We start from the raw sequence: 25477 nt of genomic DNA, 5'->3' as shown, positions 1-25477 counted from the left end.
AATAAAATATCTTTATCTTGTACCACGCAGAACCATTTTGTGTACCAGCAGTGGTAGCTATCTCACTTTAGAAGGTATAGTCATACTCTATGTGCTTTTATCATGACATTATTAGACTAGAAATCCCTGAAGAAGTCTATTTTGTTTTGCTTCATTTCCTCTCTGGCTTTAGAATGACTAGTAGAGTGTAAGTTTAGCTAATCCCACATGCAGAATGATGCATGAATTAAATATCACTATATGAGTAGGAATCACCCTATTCAACTATAATTAGAATCCTAGCTACTCTTAAGTCTTTTTTCAATTGCTAAGTCTGAGAAATCTTTAATTATGGTTTTCTCCTACTCTGACCTTGACTGGCCCAGGGACTTTCGGAATCTATCTTGAGAAACCCATTTCCATTCACTCAGTCCCATGTGACCCTTTACATTATTCCTCTTTGGCTAATTATACTGTCTGCAACTAGACAAGAGGTGATGACTTCATTCAACACATATATTTTGAGTAATAAAAAGTTTTCTAAGAAGGTGTATGTCCATTAAGATGAAGAAAGAGGAAAAATAAAGCATATATGTGCACTTAAATATGTCATTAGTTACCTTGTAAAATCTAGCAAAACAATAGGCACAAGCAGCTAATTGAATAGATCTCAGGGACTACATTTTCTCTGCTCAAGACTTCCCCTACATATTAATTAAATGAATAATGCCTTTGAGTTTTCTAAAGAGGAATGCTGTCTCCTTTTTCTCTTACTGAAGTGGAGCCACACTACTTCAATAACTACGTTACAGAAGAGCTATGCTTCTCTGAAGACTTAATAATCGCTGAATTATCACCTGTCGATGGGCTTAAATGACATCCTCTTAATTTTGAAGCATTCAACCTTAAACCTCAGTTTGAAGTAGTATTTGAATATACTGTCTTGATTTTCATACAGAATCTTCTGTGTGTAATTCCCCCAAAACATGACATCCCTGTGATTCTTTCAATGAGGCTGTGTCTTATTCTCCAGGGGCAGATCTCATCAATTCTGCTGACACCAGAGAGGTTTTGATTGCTCAAAATAGAACTTGGGTAACATCTTTATTCCTTTCCATCCTAGAACCAAGGAATACTGATAGATAACTACACTGCTAAATTCTAAACAGTAAGAAAAATCTAAAATAAATATTTAAAATAAACACTCAAAATACTTCCAACCCCTTAAGCAAAGCTGTGCAAAGCAAACAATGACCGTAGGTTAACCCTACTTCTTCAAGTCAGACAGAAGAAAGTAATAAACATGTTATTTCAAATGTTTCAGTAGAAATGTTATCATCAGCTACTTATTAAGGGCCAACTTTTTATTCTTAGCAATAGTTAGGGCACTCTGGGCAACGTGAAATCTCAATACTTGTTTAGAATTAATAATTCAAGTTAACTTGAATTACCTTGAAATAATTTGTGTTACTTTTGAAAAAAACAATTTGGTAAGAATATTAATGTAAACAAGATATAAGGGTTTCAAAGAGACTTCAATCCTAAGATTTAGAGGAGATATCTTCTCCAATAATTTTAGAATCACCATTATTGAATATTTTCTACATTTGCTTATTCACTAAATACATTTCTCTATCTTAATCCAAACTAACGCCTGTTTTTGAAAGCAATAAAAAGGGATTTATTTTAAAATGCTCTATGTTTGATATTTTCTGCTGACCTTCCTTTTACATAACTTGAGCTACTGACTATGCTGTATTTTTGCCCATTGTCATAAAAGTGTGTAAATTGCAATCTGGCCAATGATGAGGGAAAGAAAAATTATGCTTAGAATTAATCTGCCAGGTTAATTTAATCACTTTATGACTGGGTTTATATTGGGCAGATGACCAATGCTAACATTCCCTTCTATCTCTCAGATTCACTGAGTTCTGGGCAGTCTCATGAGATGTGGGTAACATGGTACATTTTGCATAGTGAGTGCATATCTTCACAAATCAGATTACATTTGTAATTTTCAGTCTGCTTTCTGCAAAAATAATCAGGAACTAGTCTATGAAAGAGGCATGACAGCTGATGAGAGAGCTGATAATTTGACCCATCACAGTTAAACTACTGGTGTGTCATTTTAAAGACTTATTCAAAAATTTGGTTATTGAATGATTCTCTCCCTGGAGAAAAGATACCAAAAATACCTAATGTGCATCCTAATTATAAGTTAATCACATGGTTACTACAGATTTCTTTGAGAAGTTAAATAGCTTCACATTAAAAAAAAGTGAATTGCTGGCAACTAAGGAAAAATCTAAAAAAAACGTAAACAACAAAGATTTATTTTTCACTTTACTTTCTAAATACAGGATTTTAGGATACTTATTCAACATTATGGTAATCTGACACTAGAATAAAAGCACTGTGGGAGACTGGAATTGGCCACCCCAAGACTTGTCTCTTTGGCATGAGAATTATTTTGGGCTGGTTACTTTTAGAAACTGTAGACAGGAAAGAAACTGAAAAGCAGAATTTACTTACCGTTTGTTAAGAGTCATTTACATTGTAAAGGAAATCTCCATCTGTAAAGGTGTCTCCCTGTCTGTACAGGAAGAAGGGGGATGACCTTATCTCTAGAAATACTTATCAATGTGGAAGGCAAGGACTTAAATCTGCATAATCACCTGACCCTTGTTTACTGTACTTGTCTGGTGATCTCCCGTAACTGGCTGCCCCCACCCCCAACATGCTCCTTTGTCTTTAGCTGAAGATGATATTTAAGGTGGTGGCTTTGGCCATTTTGGTGAGTTGCTCAGGTTGCCCGAGCCCCTCCCATGTATACATGTTATAAAGCTTAGTTTAATTTTCTCCTGTTATTCTGTCTCATGTGAATTTAATTCATTCTCCAGCTGGAAGAACCCAGAGCAGGTAGAGGAAATGTCTTCCTCCCCTATGGCAGTAACATTTAAATTCTGGGAGGAGAAAAGGAGATTAAAAACTAGTATTTAAATTATAAGTGAAAGTGAGGAAGGTAAGAAGGAGTGGCTGAATTCTTAACTGCTAGAGGAATCTTGGCTTGTACATAACTATTGCCATCAAAATCTTGGAACATATTGTTTAAAGAACAGCTGACAGTGCAATTGCAAATACACTATATTGCAAAGTTTGATTTGGGACAACTTACAAAAAAGGTATCAGCCAGACTATTTTGTCTATAAAATTGGTCTAAATCTTGGAGTAATTGCAATCTTGTTATAGAAAAAATTTTAGTCCTCAATGTCTTCTTTCTTGAGATCAGATCATAATGTTTTGGGTGATTAATATATTTCAAAAAAAAATTAAATATAAACATTCATGTAAGTAAAATTAAATATAAAATTAAGAAGAAATATTCTACTAACTAAACCAGATGAGAAAATCATTTTGAGGATTAGTAAATTTAATGCTACAAAGGAAACAAAGCAGAATATAGGAATTCAAAACAAGGACTACAGCTTTGAAATGAAACTGACCCTCCTTGATTTCAGAATGAATTCCAATTAGGCTTAGAAGCCTAGCTTGTCAATTGCATTTTCCTTGCTTTCCAAATGCACAATTTATTTCAAATAACCAAATTAGGATACGGATGGTGGCTATTCAAATGTGCATATGATGTCTTTCTTAGCATAAATAAAAGAGGCCTAAATGCATTGACCATTTAGAATTTTTTTGGATGTATCCATCCTCTCTATCTGGTAACAGAGAAAGTTACAAACAGCTGTTGAATTTTTGATGGGAAAAAAATACGCTGTTCAATTTTATACATATGTAACATTCAAATAATTTCCACTTTGCTATTATCCTTTGCCAAGCAACTAATTTAGGACAGCAAGGATTAAAATAGAGAATACTGCATTCAAAACAGCAAAAAAAAAGCCCCCCAAAACCAGAAAACATATAATCAGCTCACCTGCGTAGAGCCTTCATAAATTCCTCAGCTCTGAAGGAGACATGGATAAAATGCAAATATGTATTTTGAAAGGCAAGAAAATGAAGTAAAGACTTGAATACTTCCTCTTGTTCTATTTGGGATTTATCTGGGTTGTCTAAATCCAAAATCTGATTAGCATATTTAATCTTATGCAGTGTCAGGAATGATCTACCATCCTTTAATCAGTTTATTATCTGCTTTAACCAGTCCTAACAGTCTGTTTATATTCAAATATACTTTCAGTGAACAATCATGCACTGTGTACTTCTGTGGCTTAGGAGCTTGGATTGGGGCATCTATGAAACACAGCCATGATGTTCATGTGGTGCAGATGAAGTGGAAGAGACCCAAACAAAAATGAAAACTTAAATGATCTAGTTTGGCTTTTTATCAGGTAATTCATTTATCTTTGTGTGGTAGATACAGGGGCAGAAGCAGTGTGGTGTATGGTGTGGTGGAAGTTATACACTTTGATTAGGAAGATTTACAGAGTCCCATTTCCACATCCTATGTTGACCTTGGGAAAATCACTTAACTTCTCTTAGACTCAAGGTGCTCACTTGTAAAACTGGGATAAATAATATAGGCCATGATTTAGAATTTTTAAAATCCTATGAAATACGTAAATGAGTATATAGTTTAAAAGTACAGTTTAGAATCTTTAAATAAATGGTAGGTTTCCATTTAAACCAGAAGCATATGATATTGGTCATAATTATTCAGGTGATCCTCAATGAATGTTATTAATGCATAACAAAATTTAAAGGTTTGTCTGTAGTTTTTTGTAAGAACACAAATTATGGTATATGAGGGGTTAGAAGAAAGGAAAGTGATGAGAGTTGAAAGTGGAGAGGCAAAGTGCTATGCTAAGTAAATTGGACTTTATCTTTTGTCCAAAGGGGAGTCTTTTCAAAGAATTTTAAGTAAGGGAAAAGACTAGATAAGATTGTTCCTTGGCTGCAGTGTGAAGAATGAATTGAGAGTAAAACTTAAAGTAGGAAGACCAATTTAGGAAGCTGACATGGAAACCAGGTGAGTGGCCTGAAGTAGGATGGTGGCAGTGGAGAGAGACAGAAAGGTAGATAGAGATAGGAAGATAGAAATACTGAGACTCAAGAAGTATTAAGAAGTAAACAAGTAAAAGGGATAGAATTTGGAGATGGCTTTCGGGGGGATAGGGTGAGGGACAAAGTAGACAAATTAAGGATAATAAAACCCGAGGTTCCATGTTGGGCAATTGTTAAGACTACTGAAGTAGGGATATAGAAGCAGGAACATGATTGGGAGAAAAGATAATTTAATTTTACACATGTAGTATTCGGGATTCTGAGACGTCCAAGTAGGTATGTTTAACAGACAACTGGAGATAGAATAGGGAACCGAATAGTAGTGAAGGTCCTACAGAAATGTGCAGAGTAATGAGGTTTCCAACCTGAAAAATGACCAAAATTGAAGGGATTGAAAGAGGAAATTGAGACTGGAAGTGCTTTTGCCAATGTAGCATTATTAAGGAACTTCTACAAGATAGCTCTGGTTTAAGTGGAAAGATGAAAAGATTTGGAGTGAAATACTTGGGTTCAAGCTTTGGCTTTCCTATTTATAAACAAAGTGACTTTGAGAAAGTTAACCCCTCTTAGCCAACTGTAAAATGGGGATAATGATATTAATATGCATTTCATAGGATTGTTTAAGGATAAAATGAAATAATAATTGTCAACATTCTATATATAAAGTCCTGTGTAAATATTATTAGTATTATGAGAATAAGCTAACCAAAGAGTTATTTCCTTAGGAGCTTGATGTAAATAAGTATCCATACATAATTCTCAGAAATATATTGCAAAGAACAGGAAAAAATCTTTTACAAAGTCCAGAAATCTAAATTTGAATTAAATTTATAATTTGTACTGATGTTAGATGTATTGAACAAGGAGAACGCATATACTCTTTTCATGGTGTAAAACAAAACAAAGCATTTTATGTGATAAATATATCATAATAGAAGGAAAAATATGTTTATTATTCATGAGGATGTATGAAATGGGTAGGAACTAAAGAAAAAGATCAGTATGAGAAACCTGGTAATTTGTATAAAATGAGTATTCTTCTGAAACAATCATTATTAGATACCTCTACAGCCATGAAGACTTTGAGGTCTACATAGATACGAGCAATGTTTTCTCCTGTCATCCTTGACAGTGCCTCCCAGAACACGCAGAGTTCTACTGGCTTCCCACTCACGGCTACATTCCTGCTGAAGCCCTGACTACGTCAGGACCAACACAGCCCGAGGTCTGAATTCGTGCACATGGTTGAGGCATCTTTTCTTTGGAGTTCCAAATCCTCCAAACTTTCTGGCACCAGAGTAGGCAAACTTGTTTCATAAATACAAGTAAATCCAGCAAAAAAGCAAAATAACTCTTAGCAAGTAAAGCTGTTGGATAAATGGCATTTTAAATAGTTTTTGCCTCCACTGACAGAGACGACTACAGCTCACTGCTATCTGAAAGCAGTAATAAATATTTACAAGGTACTCTACTGAGGCGTTCAAAATATCACACTGCTCCAAATAGACTACAATTCTAGGCTAGAGTAAAATGGGCAGGATAAGAAGTAAACAAAAATAAACTTCAGACTAGATCACTTGTCCACTGACTGTTCCAAAATAGATAAGGAGTACCATTTTCAACTTCTACTCCCGGTTGGACCTTCCACATTACTAAAAATGAAACTACCTCACAAGTTAAGTGGTTAGAAGAATGATCTTAATCCACAGAGGTGAGAAACGAAGAGTTGGTTTGGAACAGTTCCCAAGAGCCCAGGAATGGAGAGCCAGGACATTTTTTCATTCTTTATGCTGCAGCTTGTCTCTTATCAGACTTCTAGTTAGAAAGAAAAATATTTCCATTAGCAGAGAGGCTTTTTTTCTTTTTTTTAACTTAAAATCTGTTTTAAAATTTCACAGCCACTCCCACTATTCTATAGAGCATCCTTAAAACGGGAATTGTGAAAAGGAGAAATATCCATTGTCCAATGTGATCGTGCTGTCTGCTTAGCAATAAATGTAGTATTCTTGAAGGAATAAAGAAAAGTTGAAAGGGCTACTTACACCAATGAGTATAATTATATGTGGATATCCTTCAGTGAAAATAGAATGAGGAATGTGCCTTTAGCCCAATTAATATGTCCAAATGTTCATTTTTATAGTTGAAATCGTTGTCCCCAAACACTAAGATAATTTAGGCTGCTGAATACCATTTTTCCTATACCATCCTTATTACTCAAATAACTTTTCTTTCGACCATTTCCACTTTGGACAGATAAAATGAATTATTTGAAAACCTATAAACTGCACTCCCTCCTTCAGAAGGGACGCTGTTTTGAACGCTGAGTGTCCTGGGAAGAAAAAGGACAAGGTGTAGTGCAGAAAAAAAATCACTTTCAGCATTGAGTTTATTTTCACAAGCAACGCCCTTCCAGTTCTCTCCTAACCAACGAGACTCTTTTTGAAGAGGTGGGATTTTGGCAACATCATTATCTCCATCTCCTCAAAATACACCCTGTGTCTGTGTTCCTCACCAGCCCCGCTGGTATCAAAGGTCCCAAGCAGTTGGCCCTCTTGGTGAGCAACCTCGCCCATCTGCACTGAAGCCAAACTCTCCTGCTCTCCTTTTCCAAACATTTGCAAGTGCTTCTGCTTTGCCTCAAGACCTAGATCTTTTACATTTGTAAACAGGTACTAATTTTGCACCTTGGATTACTTTGTCCTACATATTTTGCTGCTAGAGAAGACTGGCCCTTTTAAGTGCAGCACATACATAATTTCACTCAACACCCACATCTCCCACCTTGCACACATATATCCAGAACCCAACAACTGGTTCTCACCCGTAATAAAATCTGCATTGGGGAAATTTTATTCTAAATAATTAATGGATTTATTTTATAGAATATTTTCACCTAATATTTTGCTATATACATATCAGCAACACAGTTCTAAGACCAGCTGTCTACTGTTGTTATATGAGATTTGACTGAGTTTATTTGGCTTATTAATGAACTTATACTTTCTCCCTCCATCTCATGGTCTCACCCTCTGTTATTCCATTCTTTTCTATCTTCACCCAAATCCCTAAGCTGATCTTTGAAGGAGTTATTCAACATTTTTCCAGCCAAATGAAATATGTGGGCTTCTAATTCTTCCAGTCCTTCCATGAACAGAAAACAAGCAAAAAATTCAAAATGCAAAGATTGGTAATATTAGACAAGTAATAAGAATACACATTAGACTAGATATATAAGTTTAAATCTGAAGATAAAAAATTTATTGACTACATATACGTATGCGTATATATGTCTGTGTGTGTGTGTATATATACATACACATATATATGCCTGTATGGGTGTATGTATGTATACATACACAGATATATATACGACCCATAAGAGATTTAAATAAAAAATTTAAGTCTTCCAAATATATTTGGCAACTTTAAAAAAGGCTTTCGTACTTTTTGCTTACACGCTATTAATTCTAAACAGGCAACGATGATTAAAATTTAGCTTTTTCCATTTTTCAGAAGGTATTTGTCAAAACATATTAAAAAACACACAATAGACAAAACAGAAATAGATAAATATTTTAATGTATTGTTACCTTCATTTCCATTAGAATACATTCATGACACTTGAACTTCTACCATTTCTTGGCTAATCCTTCTATTTACATGTAGCTATTCACCTCTCAGAGGTTAGCAATTTAAGAATAATTATTAAAACAATAATTTACTTAGATACTGATTTTCCCTGAGTACAGGATTAAATACCCAGAACTAAATTTATAACTACACTTTGTTGATATTTTATATTTTACTTTGCTATCCTAACATCATGGAAACCTGGAATTTTATGATGTAATCTTAGAATCTGTAAGTATTAAAAGTACATTTCGGGGGGCCAGCCCAGTGGCGTAGCAGTTAAGTTCGTGCATTCCACTTTGGTGGCCCGGGGTTTGCTGGTTCGGATTCTGGGTGTGGACTTACATACCGCTTATCAAGCCATGCTGTGGCAGGCATCCTGCAAATAGAGTAGAGTAAGATGGGCACAGATGTCAGCTCAGGGCCAATCTTCCTAAGCAAGAGGAGGATTGGCCGCGGCTGTTAGCTCAGGGCTAACCTTCCTCAAAAAAAAAAAAAAAAAAGTACATTTGGAGTAAAACTGAACCTCAAGTCATTATACCTTATAATAATCAAGGTATGTAATTTTCTATATACCTATGTAGTTCAAATTTTATTATGTATCTAAACGTCCTGTGTAAATCTTAATTTTGTCTAAAGTGCTGTTATCAATTACTAAGAAAATCATTATTCATTAATAAAATGAAGTTTTATTTAAGAAAGTTACCTTATTAAATTAAATGAATTTTAGTACTTAAAATTTTAATTAACAATAATTAGTAAATTAAATTTATTTTTCTTATCATCCCTTATTTTAATTTATTCTATGTATACTTTTAGTAATAGTTTCTATTTCCTATTAGAGGGAGAATCCTGGCCTGGGTTTATAATTAAGTTACTTAATTGTAATAACAACTAATTGTAATAACAATTTTAAGTTGTAACCGTGTAACTTCATCAATTAATTAATCAATTGATTCACTTTAACAGATTGAATTAAGTAAATTCAACTTTCAGGATTTCCTTTCCTTATCAATAAAAGAAGGGCAGTGAACTGCATATATTATCTAAGGTCTCTTCCAGTTCTAACATACAATAGTAAAGAGCCAAATTATACAAATTTACATACTTATAGACTCTTTTCAAAAAAATTTCAAAACGGTCTTGTAAAATATCACAGTTCGACGTTGCAAAATTGTAAACTATTACAATTACTTTCTCTAGAATCTTACTGACTCAGTTCTAAGATACATTTATTCTATAAAGCCTTCTTAAAATGTCTTGAAATAAGGCCAAAAATAAGATTCTGTATTTGAGTTTAACAAGTATTATTAGTAATGATGATTATACGATTTTTTGCTGATGCAGATATACCCCTTATCACAAAATGACCTAAAGCCAGTGTTTTTATTAAATATGTAACTCTATCTGGAATTTACTTAATATCTGACCTTTGAGGAGAATTCTTTTCAAAATGTTTTAATTTCAGTGAAAAAGCAGAGAATCCTGATTTGTCTTAAGAACAACTTTGAGTACAACTAACAGATAAATAGACATATTAATTACTTTTAGGCTTAAGGAGGTAGCCCCAGACGTATGCTCTCTTTCCACGAGGGCATGATATTCTGATCACTAGTAGAGTTGTTAAAATAGAACATTCTCAACACTGATCAAAACAGACTAGTAGCAACATTGTAAGAGTACCACCAATAGAACACTGGAACCAAGAGAAAAAGGTGGATTACAATGGGAAGATCAGCAAAAATCAGCTACTGACAACTGAAAGGACCTTTATGATAATGAAAAGACTAAAAATAAAGCTCAAAATTCATTCAAATAATTTTGTCTCATTTCTCAAAAAAGAACTTATTGATTGGTCTAATGCTTAAAAGAGGTGCTAAAATTTAGGTTTGTTCCCATTTTTAGAACATGCCTCTTTACAATATGATTCCTCTTATTAGAAATATGGTTTTGTGAGATAAAACTGTAGAGCATGACCAAAAGAAAAATGTTTGAAAAAGATTAAGATTTAACAAAATCTGAGGCAATGCTGTAATTTATAAAAAATATGAATTCTGTGGTTAAGATGGAAAGCACGCTTTGAAAATATTTCAAAAACCCAATATGATATTTTGTGTTGTGACATTCTAAAGAGCACTGAACACTTCTAATCTCACTTGAGGAATAAATGGTATTAGAAATCAGTTAATACTCAAAGTCTGGTTATTTGACTTAGAGGTTGGGGTTCATTCCAATCCAGTGTTTGATTAACTGATGGGCAATAGCTCGGCTGGGCGGCACGAAGAACGCCTGCTGCTTCCCTTTGGTCAGAACATCCACAACCTAAAATATATCATAATAAAACGTATTAGGATTTCAACACTGTCATACTTAAATATTAAATACTATGTCTATGCTTCCACAATTCAGCGAACAAGTGATGACTTTTACAGTGAATAACAACAGTAGAAAGTGACAACATCCATATTCAACATGCAAAATTTAGCACAATATTTTTAGTGGCTTCAATGAGCTGGTGATTCAATTTTTAAAATATTCCAGAAAGGCATATTCTCTTTTGAATATAAGGCTATGAAAAAGCAAAGTATATGTTCCACACTTATTTTCAGAGTGACGTCAACTTCTGGGACAGGTTCTCTTTTGTAAAATTCTGAAAAAAAAATCTCATTTCTACTTTTTGAGGTAGAACATAAAAGAAAACTAATCTTGTTTAGGCAAAGTCAGAAAGGATTTCACGTCTTCCACTACTGTAGTGTATCCATTTGTTTTTTATAAAATACTTTGGGTCATGCAAAACACAGACAAGTAATTTATCTTTCATTATATTACTTAAGGGAGACATTTTCACAAGTTCTTTTGAGTATTTCTTTGTTATACAGTTTGTCATTCTTGTCCTTAAGTACATTTTAAAATGAACAAGAACTTTTCAAAAAATTTTAAGCATTTTTACTGATATTTTTGGAGATCTACTTGTTTAATGCTATAAACTAATATACAAAATATCTAAGAATAATATTCCTGTTTCTCATTTATGAAATAATGTTTACCTCTTTTAAGACCACTGAAAGCTATCATTAATCTGAAGGAACAGCATTTGCAATTAGAAAATGGCAGAGAATCGCCATTACTAGAAAACTCTCACAGAATGGAGTTAACATAGGACACACCAATTACATTGTAATCCATGCATGATGAGAGGGCCATAGCCATTCATTCAACTTGTTGAAAACACGCATCCTTGCTGCCTGCCCAAACCAATACAGTCAGAGAACAATCAATAGAAGAAGGAAATTAAATTGAACTTTACCTGTTCTCTAGTGAACCAGCGGGCGTCCTCTATTTCATTCTTGTCAACTTTAATTTCTGTAGACACTGCCACAGCTAAGCAACCAATCATTAAGGAGGAGGGCATTGGCCATGGTTGACAAGAGACATACTGAACATGGCCAACTTTGACTCCACTTTCCTCTTCTACCTCTCTCCGAACAGCATCTTCTATTGTCTCCCCTAATCAAACAGGGCAAAAAAACAAGTAGCTGGTGAACATGGCTTGGACATTTTGTGTTCTGAATGGTTCACAGATTTAGAAATCACTTTGGACAGAAACCCAATTCAAAGAATCAGAAAGCAAAAGCCTAAAACTAGATTGGAATTCAAGAAAACATTATTTCTTCAAGTATATGACAACATACAGAATCAAAATGCCAAGAAAGTTTTCATTTCTTAAAGATCTAGTTACATTTAAAAAATTATGACATCTAAAACTATCCAGAACCTACTACTGGCTGAACACTATGCAAACACTTTATATATTATCTCATTTATGTATTATCACTAGTTATAAATGATCACTACATGATTTTTATAACTGGTTAGCCTTTTTCTTACTAAAATCTTAAAACTTTTCTTATGTTGTCAAATAACTCTTTTCAAAAGAGTTAAAAATCATATAACACTAAAAGTTTAAAAATCACATGAAACACTTCTTTCTAAATGATTATTTTCCTCTAGATGACTGTTGACTGAGCTATGATAAAATAAAGTGATGCTTAGAATGTACTTTATATTTCTGATTTGTTGAAATTGAGAATTAGAACAGAGGAAATATTTTCTAAGTTAAGTTTATCTGGCAGGTTAGAAAGATTTTGCTATTTAAACATAGCTATTTCAAATAGATTGATATATTTCCTATATTAAAATTAACAACTTAGGTTCATCAAAAAAAAATACAGCGAAAAGGCAAGTCACAGACTAGCATAAGATATTTGTAAGACCATAACTAAAGATTAGAATACAATACATATTAAAGAAAGTCTTAAAATCAGTAAGAAAAAATGATAATCAAAACAAAAGTAAGCAAATATAAACATGTAAAATTCAGAGAAAAAGAAAATTGGATGCTCCATCAGCAGGGAAATGAAAATGAAAACTACGATGACATACTATTTCATACCCATCAGAATGGCAAATTAAAACTAGTCTAAAAATCCTAATGTGGTGAAGATGTGGAATAACAGAACATTTCATGTACTGCTAGAAATAGTGTAAATTGGCAGGGGCACTTCAGAGAGCAACTTGGAATATCTAGGAAAGGTTAAGATGCTCATATCCTATGAGCTACAATTCCCTCAGGCATATGCCCTAGACAACTATTGCAAATGTGCACAAGGAGTAGTATAAGAATACTCTTTGCAGTGTTGTCTGTTATATTAACAGCTTTGAAATAAACTAAATGTCCAACAGCAGAATGGATAAATGAATTACAGAATATTCATAAATGGAATGCTTCACAGTAGTTAAAAAAAAACGACCTAGAGCACCTAGAGGTAGCACAGTGATTAAGAGCATGGACTCAGAGCCAAATCACCCACGTCTGAATCCTTGCCCTATTAGTCACCAGGTGTTTTATCTTAGATAAGTTATTCAGCCACTGTGCGTTAGTGCCCTACCTGTAAAACTGCTGTAATAGCAGCTACTTTATAAAGCTGTGTGAGGATCATATGATTTAATACATGGAAAGCCCCTGGAACAGAGTGCGGCACTACATATGTTTACTATTATTATTTATAATGTGGATTAATATTGGCAGTTGAGATTGAACATGTATTAATTAGATAGATTCATTCATGTTCTTCACAAATATTTACTAAACTCCTACTACATGTGAAGCACTGCTCTAAGGGCTTGGCATACAGCAATGAATAAAACAAAGTCCCTGCGCTTATGGAACTTCTTTTCTGGCACCAGCAGATAATAAAGAAATAAGTACATAGACACATAAATTGGTAACATACATACACACGTCTCACATCAGGTAGTGATGAGTGCTGTAGGGCAAAATCAGGCAGGACAACAGGGACTGTGAATGCAGCGCACGGGGCTAACTAATGCATTTGGGGCTATCGGGGAAGGCCTCTTTCAAGAGGTGAGTTGAGTCTAGTACAGAAGGAAGTGAGGTACAAATCATGCAGATACCTTGGGTAAGAGCAATATATGAAAGACATATGAAAGAGCAAATGCTGAATTTTTAAAACAAAATTATTCCACTAGTAAAAACAAAAATTCTATCATTTAAAACACACAGAAAATATTTTAAAATATTCCAGTTTTATAACATGATAATTTATCACAGATGATTTCTCAAATGCTAACTAAAATTTTTATTTGGAAATTATAAATTATTATAAAAATTATTAAGACAAGGCTTACCAGGTTCAATAAATCCAGCAAGGCAAGTAAACATGCCTGGGGGAAATCTTTTCTGCCTGCCTAAAAGACATTTGGTCCCATCTGGATGAATAACTTGCATGATTACAACTGGATCTGTTAAAAAAATAAAAGATGTATGAATGACAGAAAAAAATAATTTAGACTCATTGTGTAAAGTCACTGTCTAGTAGGATAATAAAAAGGTGTACCTCTGCAAGAAGAAGACTTTTGTCTAGTTACAAGAGATTGTTTCTTTTGGCCTGATGATAGAGTATTTCATGGAAATTGCATAGAATACTGTCATTAAACTAAAGGAAGATCATTCTTGTCCTGCTTCTTGTCTTAATAGCAACATTTATTGTGTACTTATGGTATGCTAGGCATATTCTTATTTTTTAATTAGAAAAGAGTTTGAGTAGGTAACATATGGCACAGAAAAAATTCGAAGTTTACCATTGTAAATGTAGTGAAATTTCCCTCTCCCTTCCATCCCAATCCTTAACAAAAAGTTTTTAAAAGCTAATGTGGCTCTATGATTAAGTTTAAGCCATTAAAAAATAAAATTTAGAGGCTGGCCCCATGGCTGAATGGTTAAATTCACACACTCCACCTCGGCGGCCCAGGGTTTTGCCAGTTTGGATCCTGGGCATGGAGGTGGTACCGCTCATCAAGCCATGCTGAGGCAGCGTCCCACATAGCCCAACCAGAAGGACCTACAACTAGAATATACAACTATGTACTGGGGGACTTTGGGGAGAAGAAAAAGGAAAGAAAAAAAAAGAAGATTGGCAACAGATGCTAGCTCAAGTGCCAATCTTTAAAAAGTAAATAAATAAATAAGTAAAATTTAAATTAAATAACAATTCATCTCTCTAGAAGTCACTAATCTAGCAAATTCTCCTCACCATGTCATGATTGAAAATCAGGAATCAAATGTAAAAGGTTCCTGAGCAGCAAAAAAGCATGTCACTAAGCTGGGCAGTATATTCCCAGGAGGTCTCCTCAGGTGTTGCTGAATCTATGTATTCTTTTTTTCACACAGTTTTAAAGGGCTAGGTTATCAGATTTCCAAACCCACAGCCGACTCAAAGCAGCAATTAGAAGGAGGAAAGAAGGCATGGGCAGACACCTACAGTAATGAGAAGCCAGCTCCAGGCTGCACTGCTTTGCTGATGCCTCAAACAGGCACTGAATTGTTGGGGCACTTTTTCAGTGCGCACTAAGCGGACCCAGACTGGTGGGCTTTTGAAATCACGTATCGCAACACATCAAATTCATACTGATTAACCCAGAGTCAAGAAATGGCAAATTATGTACAATGTCCTTTACTTAAAAGTCATGAAAGTACGTCACACTTTAATACTTACAGTCTTAATGGTTAAATTAAACATGGTTTAAAAAAAAGGTAAACCCTTCAGCAACTCAAAATCTTGTCTTTCCAGAATGTCTTATTCCCTAAGATTTCAGATGGCTGAGATTTCACTGTGAAAGAAAAGGCTTACCAACTCTCGGATATGATGTATTGTGAACGCCATGGAGGCTGGGGCAATTTTCTTTCAAGCATGCTCTTTTATAGCCACCTTCTTGAATTTTAGTTGCACTTCCACAGGTTGGGCAGAACTTATATCGACTGTGCCAGGCAAGAACAGATCTCGCTTGAGCCACAACCCCTTTAAGAGAAGCACAAAAAGTTTTAATTCTGTGAAAAATTGTAAACAAATTAATACATAAGTAAAATATTCTTAAGTCATAATAAGACATACACTGTATTTTCTGAATCGCTGTGTCATGAAGGGATTTAGTATTTCTATTTTTATGATGTGTATATTTCTTTTAAAGTGAAATATTTAATTCTACAGATAAATGAAAATTATATTTAACTTTAAATATAACTGTCATATAAGACAGATAAGTAACATCCATCTTACACACTATATTGGGTCAGGCTTTTACTATAGATGATTTTTAAATTTTGGATATACAAGGTTCTAGTGTATGGTGACTTTACAATAGTGACTTTTATAAAAATACATTTCAAAGGGAGTTCCTAACTTAGACTTGGACTATAAAAGAAATACTACTAGGAAACTGTAGGAACCCATCTCTGTTTTCCTTGGTGACTAAGCCAAGTCACCATGGACCATATCCTGTTGAAAACTAGAAACTGAATCGAGTATTAAAAAAATACTGTATTTGGACCCTGGCCCCGTGGCTGAGTGGTTAAGTTTGCGCGGTCTGCTGCAGCTGCCCAGGGTTTCGCTGGTTTGAATCCTGGGTGCAGACATGGCACCGCTCGTCAGGCCACGCTGAGGCGGTGTCCCACATGCCACAACTAGAAGGACCTGCCACTAAGATATACAACTATGTACCAGGGGGCTTTGGGGAGATAAAGCAGGAAAAAAAGAAAAAAAAAAGATTGGCAACAGAGTTGTTAGCTCAGGTGCCAATCTTTAAAAAAAAAAAAAATACAACATTCACGGTTAACTTTGTTTATGAAAAAAATGCCTAACAGAATAAATCTTGGAATATAGACACTTTGGCTAGAGCCTTGACTCTGCTACTTCAAAAACGAATACGGCCTAACCAGAAATATTACAATTGAGGCAACAAGACTAGAAATGCTACATTCCAAATGCCTGACAAACCTGCTCTCCCTAAAATACTTTATTTGGTTTAAAGATTTTCCAAATAAACAAAATAATAATAAACAATAAGAACAAAAGCAACGTTTTAAACTGGGAAAAATGAAACTAATAAACCATAAATAAAAACAAATTTAACACTGAAATTCAGTGAACCACAGGCAACATTAAATATCTGCCTGCTGTGTTACCTTGTAATATGTAATTTACAGGAAGGTATCTACATTATTTGAGTATCATTACAATAAGAAAAGCTAACATTTATTGAGTCCTTACTATGTGACGAGCACCACGCAAAGATCTTTCTATACATTATCTTATTTAATGTTTAGAGCAACCCTATGATGTAGGTACTATTATTATCCTCATTTTCGGGAGGAGACAACTCAGACACAGAGAGGTTAAGTAATAGTGTGAGGTTACACACCAAGTGAGTAAAAGAGCCTGTTTCCTTTCTAGTGAAAAAAACAAAAAAGATATCCTTTCGATCTTAAAATTATAAAGAAACAAATTTTTTTTAAAAAGTGCGATGTTTTCTTCACAGATGTGAAGAATAAAATCACCACCCCAGTCTATGGGAGGAGGTCTAAGTAGTCTCTGGAAGGGCCTCCGCGTCACCCAAGGGAAGGTGGACGCTGACAAGAGATCCCTTCCTCACCTCCTGTTAACCCTTCAATCTACATAACCCAGCTTCTGTTCCTTCCACTCCACTGACACGCCTCTTGTCCAATTCATCAACAGCTTCATATTACCAAAACCAAAGATTCTTTTAAAAAGAACCTTTGTCTTCATCTTGCTCAAATTCTCACCAGCATTCAACACATTGGGCCACTACCTCCAAGAAATACTGTGCTCTCTTGGTTTCCATGAGCACACTCTCCTGTTTTCCTCCTGCCTTATGGCCACACTGTCAACATCACCTTTGACAGCTCCTCCGCTTCTACCTCATCTCTAAATTTAGGGGCATTCAGGTATGATTGTGAGGCTCCCTTTCTTGCTTGCTCTCAACTCTAAGTAATCTCAGCAGTTTCCTGGGATTTAAATATCACTTTTGTGTTGATGACTCCCATACGGTATCTCCAGTTCAGACCTCTCTGTGTTCCAGATTCTAATATTCCTCTCTAACATGCCCAAAACTAAAATCTTGATTTATTTACTTCAAGTCTGTCCTGCTTCTCTTGTTTTACCCATTTTCCCATATTATCTTATCAAGAAATAGTATCACTATCTAACAAATTACTAAAGTCTCAAACCTAGCAGTCATCTTGATTTCTTCCTTTAGTTTTATATACCCCATACCCAAGTACTGCCGATTTTCTCTCCAAAATATGTCTTGAATGTACGCCCTTCTCTCCATTTCTACTATTATCAGTTTAATTCTGATCAGAGTCCAAATTACTATCTTCTCTCTTATAACAGTCTCAATCTACTGATTAAGCCCTATCAGTTCTACCTCCAGAACATCTCCAACTCTCCCTTTCTCTCCACCCCACTAATCCAGGCCATTGCAATCTCTTACCGTAATCTTTAACCCTTAACAAGACTCTTGACTTCCACACTTAATTACCTACAATTCATGATCTACAAAGCAGCCAGAGCGAGCACTTTTGTTTTTGATTTTTTTTAAAAAAATAGGTCAGGGTACAACATTTAAATGGAATTTAGAAGAAAACCCCTGATTTCTTACCATGGCATTTAAGGCCCCAGATGAAATGACTAACCAGCAACAGAAAACAAAACAGTCAAGGTCTTTGCCATCAAGCTCAGCACACAGCAGGTACTCAATGATTATTCACCGAAGAATCAAATGAAATCAGCATGCATAAGGGTTAATTCTGGGGAAACTAATCTTGGCTGATTAAAACTGCTGTAACTGCCCAGGAGACTAGTTTTCTAGGGTGAGAACTTAAGGAAGTTTCTAATGAAGATAGCCTAATTTCATGGCTTACTGGAAAAAGCGTGCTTCCTAGAAACTGCAGATACATATTAACTCCAACCAAGTTTCAAAAACCAGATTATCATCAATGCAAGTAAACAGTGTTCACTTCTTACCAGCTTCTTTTTCTTTCAATTGCAGAAGAGCTGGCATTGGAGGATGAAGAAAATAGCAATTTTCATTTCTTTGCTTAAATTCTTCGGCAGCAACAGGATCTATAGCTAGAGCAAACCAGGCAACCAACCCATCTTCTTCTCCTCCTGGGACTTCCCCAACATAATTAAGTAACTCCTTCTTCATTTCAAGTTCTACTCCAAGGAAAATCAAGGTGATGTTCTCGGGTTGAGCCAAATAATCCTTTATATCTGTGTAGTTCAGCTGACAAAGCCTGACTTCCGGCTGCTGGGAACTTTCTTTATTGCCACCTAAAGTGACCAAGGGATTTAAATCCGAGAAAAGGATATAAACTGTGGCTGGATGGCTTTCTTTAGCTAGTAGCCAGTCAGAATTATTTCTTTTTTCACTTTTGCGGTCCAGTAGCGTCCTGCTAAAATAATTCTCACATTCTTCCACGTCATTGGTTAGGAACCAAGGCCTCTTCCCACCTTTAGCATTAGCTAGTAAGTTAGCTATATGCTTATAACCCCAAAATTTAGCAATATCCAGTGCAGTCTGCCTTGATTTATTGACAATGGATCTGTCGCACCTACAGTTGGAAGGAAAAATAAAATAGGAAACAAAACGTTTTCTTCAGTATTTATTATAAGAAAATACTTCCAGATGCACATTATAGCCCCTCTATTTAATGATTACATAGATTTATTTTTTCTTTTTTTATTTTCTTTAAAGATTGGCACCTGAGCTAAAAACTGTTGTCAATCTGTTTTTTTTTCTTCTTCTTCTCCCCAAAGCCCCCAGTACATAGTTGTGTATTCTAGTTGTGAGTGCCTCTGGTTGTGCTATGTGGGACACCACCTCAGCATGACCTGATGAGCTGTGCCAGGTCGGCGCCCAGGATTCAAAAGGCTAAAGCAGAGCTCGGGAACTTAAGCACTCGGCCACAGGGCCAGCCCCGATTTATTTTCTTTTAGTACATAATTTACTAATGAGTAGGTTAAAAAAATAATCACAAATGATGAAAAGTTAGAGATAGTGGATATTTAAAATTTCTGGAGAATTATAAAATAAAAAACAAGTAAGTTTTATGTTCTATAAGATATTAAAATCTTACAGGAGATTCTTGGTAGTTAGAGTGCGTAGATTTACATTTTCTATTTGGAAGAAAAATATTAGACTAACTCATAAACTTGCTTTGCTATTGAGTATGAAGGATTAATTCCTCAATAAAAATAACTCAAAGTTTTTAGTTAGAAATTATGCTACATTTTTATATAACAAACTGATCAATGAGTTATTTATAAGTCCAATGATATAAATACAGCTACAAGAAAAATTTAAACGGACATATGTAATTCAGAAATTAAACCACACAACCCTTCAGGTGGTACAGCCTAAAATATTTACCCTTTCTCAAGTAGAAATTGGACAACATGTGGGTGCCCATTCCTTGCAGCATACATTAAAGCCGTCCAGCCATTTTCAGAAGTTTCATTGAGAAGAGATGGAGAAAGACTTAGTATTCCTGTTAACCTGGCAATATCTCCTTCTGCAGCTGAACAGTGAAATTGGGAAATTATTTCTTGCTTTGGACTTCCTTTAATAGAAGACATTCTTCCTTAAAAAAGGAAAATACAAAAAAACTCAACTGTGGTTGTTTTTTGTATCAATGACTGAACATTACCTGAGTGCTGATATAATTAGAGTAACAGTTATGGTTTCTCAAGCAATATACTCTTCGAAAGGCAATTAGTAGTCAATTGTAATAAGAGCATACATTTCAAAATTGTTATCAGTTGAGAATTTTAAACATAATTCAACATGGGGGATGTACAAAATAATGTATAAAGAGTTTTGGTAATACAGATGGAGGGCTGGATCCCTGGAAGAGGGAGTTAGGTAAAAGGCATTACAAAGAAGGGGTATTTGAGGTAGACCAGAAGGACTTCCATATGGACCAGAGACATGAGAGGGGTTAAGGCACAAAGAAGTGAAGGCAAAAGTTTTTAGCAGATGACAAGCAGTATTCTCTTAGATCCTGTGGTACCAGAAACAGGTCCCTGCCCTCAGGCAAATTATGATCTTATAGCTAATTATTCAAAAACTAAGTTTCACATAAAAACAATAGATTGCTTTACCTTGTACAACTAATTATGCAATCTATCTGGGATTGATTTTTGTTCACAATGTGAAGCAGGGGTCAAGACACATCTTTATCCCATTGGACAATCCATATGATTTCGTACCATTCTTGAAATTAGTTTGTGTCCCATTGCACTGCGGTATTATTCTTGTCATAAATCAGATGACTATATATTTTGGATCTATTATTGGACAATGCTCTACTGGTCTCTTCATCTATTCTTGAATCACAGGTTTTTAAACCCTTAACTTTCTTTGTCTGCGTTGCCACTCTGTTGTTTTAGTAAGAAAAAAATACAGAAAATAATTGTCCCATATCTCTTAATAAATGTTGCCTAATCATGAACTGAATGCGGTAGGGCACAAACTGAGCTGTTCTTTCGTGGAAATGGTTCATGTTTCAGTTGTCTATGAACTTCTCAAAGTACTTTTTTGAAGGTATGAATTTTTTTCTAAGAAATGCTATTAAGAAAAGATTTGGAATTCTAAAGGTTTTTACCATTGTAAGTAATAAGCTATTTAGGCTAAAATGAAAGAAAGGTTATAATCCATAATATTTGACAGCTGTTATCTCTAGGGTTCTGACACTGCAATTTGGCTCATCAATTTTATAGCAGGAGTAGTATGAACAAAATTTAGGGAAAAAGTGGGTGAAAGAGATTAACTTTCTTATTTGTATCTATTCACTTTCTCTGTTTGTATCTTTCTGCTACTTGTAAATAGGTGAAAACCACTCACGGGAAAGGAAATACTTGGATAAAATCTAATACTGAAAATTGGTTTACAACTTAAATTAGTTAAGAGTGACTTCTATATTAGAAAACACTTTTTAATTTCTTTTGATTTATTCTAGAATTTACCTCAGCCCTCTCTTCATACCTTCACTACTCTCTTCAGATTTCTAAAGGCTTTAAAAACATTATAACGAACAAAAGCTACAACTTTTCAGGACTTTTGTAGCACTGCTGTATACTGACTCATGTACGGTCTCCCTTTCCAGTGGCCTTTCCCTTAAATTTATTTTCCACAAAATCTTATCATACAGGGTCTTCAGCTAGGCTTACTTTAAGCAATATTTCACTGTCTCATGTTCTGAAGTCATGGTCACTTCCTCACCCTCCAGTGGGGAAGGCCACTCCAGGTGACTGCAAAACTGTCCTCCAAAAATACAGTCCCATTCAGTAGCCCCCGTGCAATGCTTATGCATACAGTGTTCTCAGGAGAAAGGAAGCGGAAAACCTACACTTCTCCCCTTAGCTTTCTCAGCAGAAAAGCCATGTAGAAACAGATCATTACTCATTCCAGAGAAGCATATGCAGTCTTAAATCTAGCTCTACTGCTTGATGTACTTTTTCATTTCTCACTGACAGGTCCTCACGTAGGTGAGGATTTGAAGGCGGGATGGGGTGATTCAGTTAGCTAAATGCTGCCCTTGCTTTCCAATAAGAGTATGGACTATTCCGAGACGTCTAAATGACCTTACAATCTTAGGTTTAAAGGGTACTAGATTTTAACCAAATCAGTATCCACTTTTACCAATGTGTAACCTGGGGCACGTGACTTGTCCGTGGCTCAAGAGGGACAGGGCAGACCTCACAAATGGCTCTGTCACTGAGGTCACGGACTATTATTTAATGAATCCACTTCCTTGGCACAAGATGGCCATTTAACCAATCAGCGTCATCCATGCACGGTCCCTCGAAATGCTCAAGTGCCTTGAGATAGTTTGTTTTCTTGCCACTATTGTGGTAGTCCTTTTTTATTTTTTCTGGTAAGGAGGATTGGCCCTGAGCTAACATCCGTTGCCAATCTTCCTCTTTTTGCTCCAGGAAGATTGTCCCTGACCTAACATCTGTGCCAATCCTCCTCTATCTTCTATGTGGGACGCCAGAGCGTGGCTTGACGAGCGGTGTCACGGCCACCCACGGGATGCTAACTCTTGAACCACGGCCACGCAAGCCGAGCGCGCGAACTTAGCTAAGCCACCGGGCTGGCCGCACAGGAGTCCTCCTTTTAAGGTGACCACACCAAAGTAGCACTTCCTTTCCCTCATCTCAAAGAAAGGGCTGGAAACGCCACCAGCAGCACGATCTGCTTCTCCCTCCACCCCTCCCGGGAGTTCGGCCCCTCGGCCACCGCTCCCGCGCCTGCACCTGCACCGAGCGCGAGGTTGCGCCACACCACCCAGCAGGGCCGGACAGCGCGGGGACAAAAGAGCACTGACAACTGGTCACCGGCCCCAGACAGGCACCTGAGGCCGACCAAGTCGCTGCTGCTGCTACTAACCCAAAAGTGACCCGAGCAGAGGAAACCACGAAGCACTCGAAGCACTGTGAAAGCCCCACACTCACTCTTCCCGGCGCCGGATGAAGCCTTCCTGACTTCCGGCAGAGGGCTGGTGTCCTCGCAGGGTTTTATGGGAGATGTAGTTTGAAGGTCACAGGGCGCGCGCGACCGGAGAAGGGGTGGGGCTTGGGGTTGAAGACCTTCGGAGCCCGGGCAGGAGGTCCCTGCTACGAAGGACCGGCTTGCTGGCGGTGAGTGGAGGGCTAGTTTTCCTTCTGGGTGAGATGGAGATGTGTAGAGTGTGGTGCTGAAGATGGAAAACTGTAGGTCTTTGGAAACAGTTTTAAGTTTTCTAGTTTTTCACACCCAGCCCCTCAACTTTCTCTCAGGTCAAGTCCGATACAATGGAGTGTTCTAAGCATTCTTTCATGTTGAATAAACCTGGAATATTGGCTGGACCAAGTCATTCCAGTATGTGATCTTAAACAAGTTTTTGGCTTCTGAACCTCAATCTCTAGTGTGAAAAATGGTACCATGTATTGATGCCTACCTCATTCAGTAGTCCTTTCAAAAGTTTGTAAAGTAGTCTTCCTTATCTGCAGTTTCCTTTCCACGGTTTCAGTTACCTGTGGTCGTCCATAGTCCAAAAATATTAAATGGAAAATTCCAGAAATAAACAATTCATAAGTTTAAAATTGCAGGCTTTTGGGCAGCCCGTGATGAAGTCTCACGCTGTCCTTCTGGCCGGGAATGTGGATCATCCCTTTTATCCAGCATTTCCATGCTGCATACACTACCTGCCTAGTTAGTTACTTAGTAGCCATGTGGGTTATTCCAGCCATCGGATCGACTTCCGGGTATCACAGTACTTGTGTTCAAATAACCCTTATTTCATTTAATAATGGCCCCAAAGTACAAGAGTAGTGATGCTGGCATTTCAGATATGCCAAAGAGAAGCTGTAAAGTACTTTCAGCTTTACCTCACCTAGAGGTTAAAGTTCTGGACTTAATAAGGAATGAAAAAAAATCTTATGCTGAGGTTGCTACCATCTGTGGTAACTTTTATTACAGTATACTGTTGTAATTGTTTTATTTTCTTATTAGTTGTCATTAATCTCTTACTGTGCCTCATTTATAAATTAAACTTTATCATAGGTATGTATGTATAGGAAAAAACATTTTATGTATAGGGTTCAGTGCTATCCTAGATTTAAGGCGTCCGCTGGGGATCTGGAACGTATCCCTGCAGATAAGGGGGAACTATGTACCAAGCCCACCCTACCTCCCTGGATTGTTGTGAGGTTTCAAGGGGATGATTCATGCAGAGCTCTCAGGACAGTGCGCAGTCTAGGCTAGTACCCACATGTGTTGTGGCTGTTGTCTTTTTATTTCATTTCCTTCCCTCTCGTGCTCCAAAACCTGCAGAAGTTATGTGAGCCTGAGATTTCAAAGCAAGGTGTTGTCAGTCTTCTAATGTCCAGATTTTTTTTTTTTTTTACTAAACTGCCTCTTGGGCAATCAGCAAAAATTAAGGAGTTTATTCAGGCTGACCATTGCTTCCTGCCCAGATTTTAGACGTTGAAAGCTGCTGCTTCTCACAGTGAAGTTGTGTATACCCTTCGACATTGTACTTTCAAAACTGCTTTTTCTAGCTTTGTCTCATGCTTCCTTCTGTGAGTAGTTGCCTTCAGTCTTTAATGATTTCAGTGATCAGACAGGAGGTCAGAAATACTAAATTTTAGTTAACTCACTTGGAATACCCAATCTGTGTATTCAAACATAAAGTACATAGGTTAGTATAATGAAGACTCCTATATTAATCATCTGGCATAAACAATTATTAATATATAGTCTTCCTCCCAGCCCTTTGGATTTTCTTAAGTAAATTCCAGACACCATATTATTTTATTGATAAATATTTAAGAATAAGCTTTTAGGAATTATGAATATATATCTGTAATATATAAGTTTTAAGTTTATTTTATTTTATTTTTTTGAGGAAGATTAG

At 36.0% G+C, this 25477-nt stretch overlaps 1 protein-coding gene across 3 annotated transcripts; it reads right to left on the bottom strand.

Moving 5' to 3' along the window:
• Window positions 1–9048: 9048 nt before the first annotated feature.
• Window positions 9049–23559, bottom strand: NUDT12 (nudix hydrolase 12). Of its 3 annotated transcripts, none has more exons than XM_046665315.1 (7): window positions 23535–23559; window positions 20449–20659; window positions 19041–19630; window positions 15849–16016; window positions 14347–14460; window positions 11945–12144; window positions 9049–10959 (listed from the first exon to the last, which is right to left on the bottom strand). In XM_046665315.1, the coding sequence occupies exons 2-7, from the start codon at window positions 20652–20654 to the stop codon at window positions 10849–10851; spliced, it is 1389 nt and encodes a 462-aa protein (XP_046521271.1). In that variant the 5' UTR covers window positions 20655–20659; window positions 23535–23559; the 3' UTR covers window positions 9049–10848. The 3 variants fall into 3 exon arrangements, with proteins under 3 accessions (XP_046521271.1, XP_046521269.1, XP_046521270.1); XM_046665313.1 differs by having other exon boundaries at window positions 23470–23557; XM_046665314.1 differs by having other exon boundaries at window positions 20449–20655; window positions 23470–23557.
• Window positions 23560–25477: the final 1918 nt, after the last annotated feature.

Source organism: Equus quagga, chromosome 7 (genome assembly GCF_021613505.1).
Source record: "Equus quagga isolate Etosha38 chromosome 7, UCLA_HA_Equagga_1.0, whole genome shotgun sequence".
In the NCBI taxonomy this organism is placed as follows: Eukaryota; Metazoa; Chordata; class Mammalia; order Perissodactyla; family Equidae; genus Equus; species Equus quagga.
This window is presented reverse-complemented; position numbering and strand designations above follow the sequence as displayed.

What these genes read in the sequence shown, in the direction of transcription:
- NUDT12 (XM_046665315.1), bottom strand. Translation starts at nt 20,654, where the DNA reads ATGTCTTCTATTAAAGGAAGTCCAAAGCAAGAAATAATTTCCCAATTT. An exon ending in ATTGAAAGAAAAAGAAGCTG is followed by an intron (nt 16,017 to 19,040) that starts GTAAGAAGTGAA and finishes CTTCTCTTAAAG; the next exon opens with GGGTTGTGGCTCAAGCGAGA. An exon ending in TACATCATATCCGAGAGTTG is followed by an intron (nt 14,461 to 15,848) that starts GTAAGCCTTTTC and finishes TTTTTTTAACAG; the next exon opens with ATCCAGTTGTAATCATGCAA.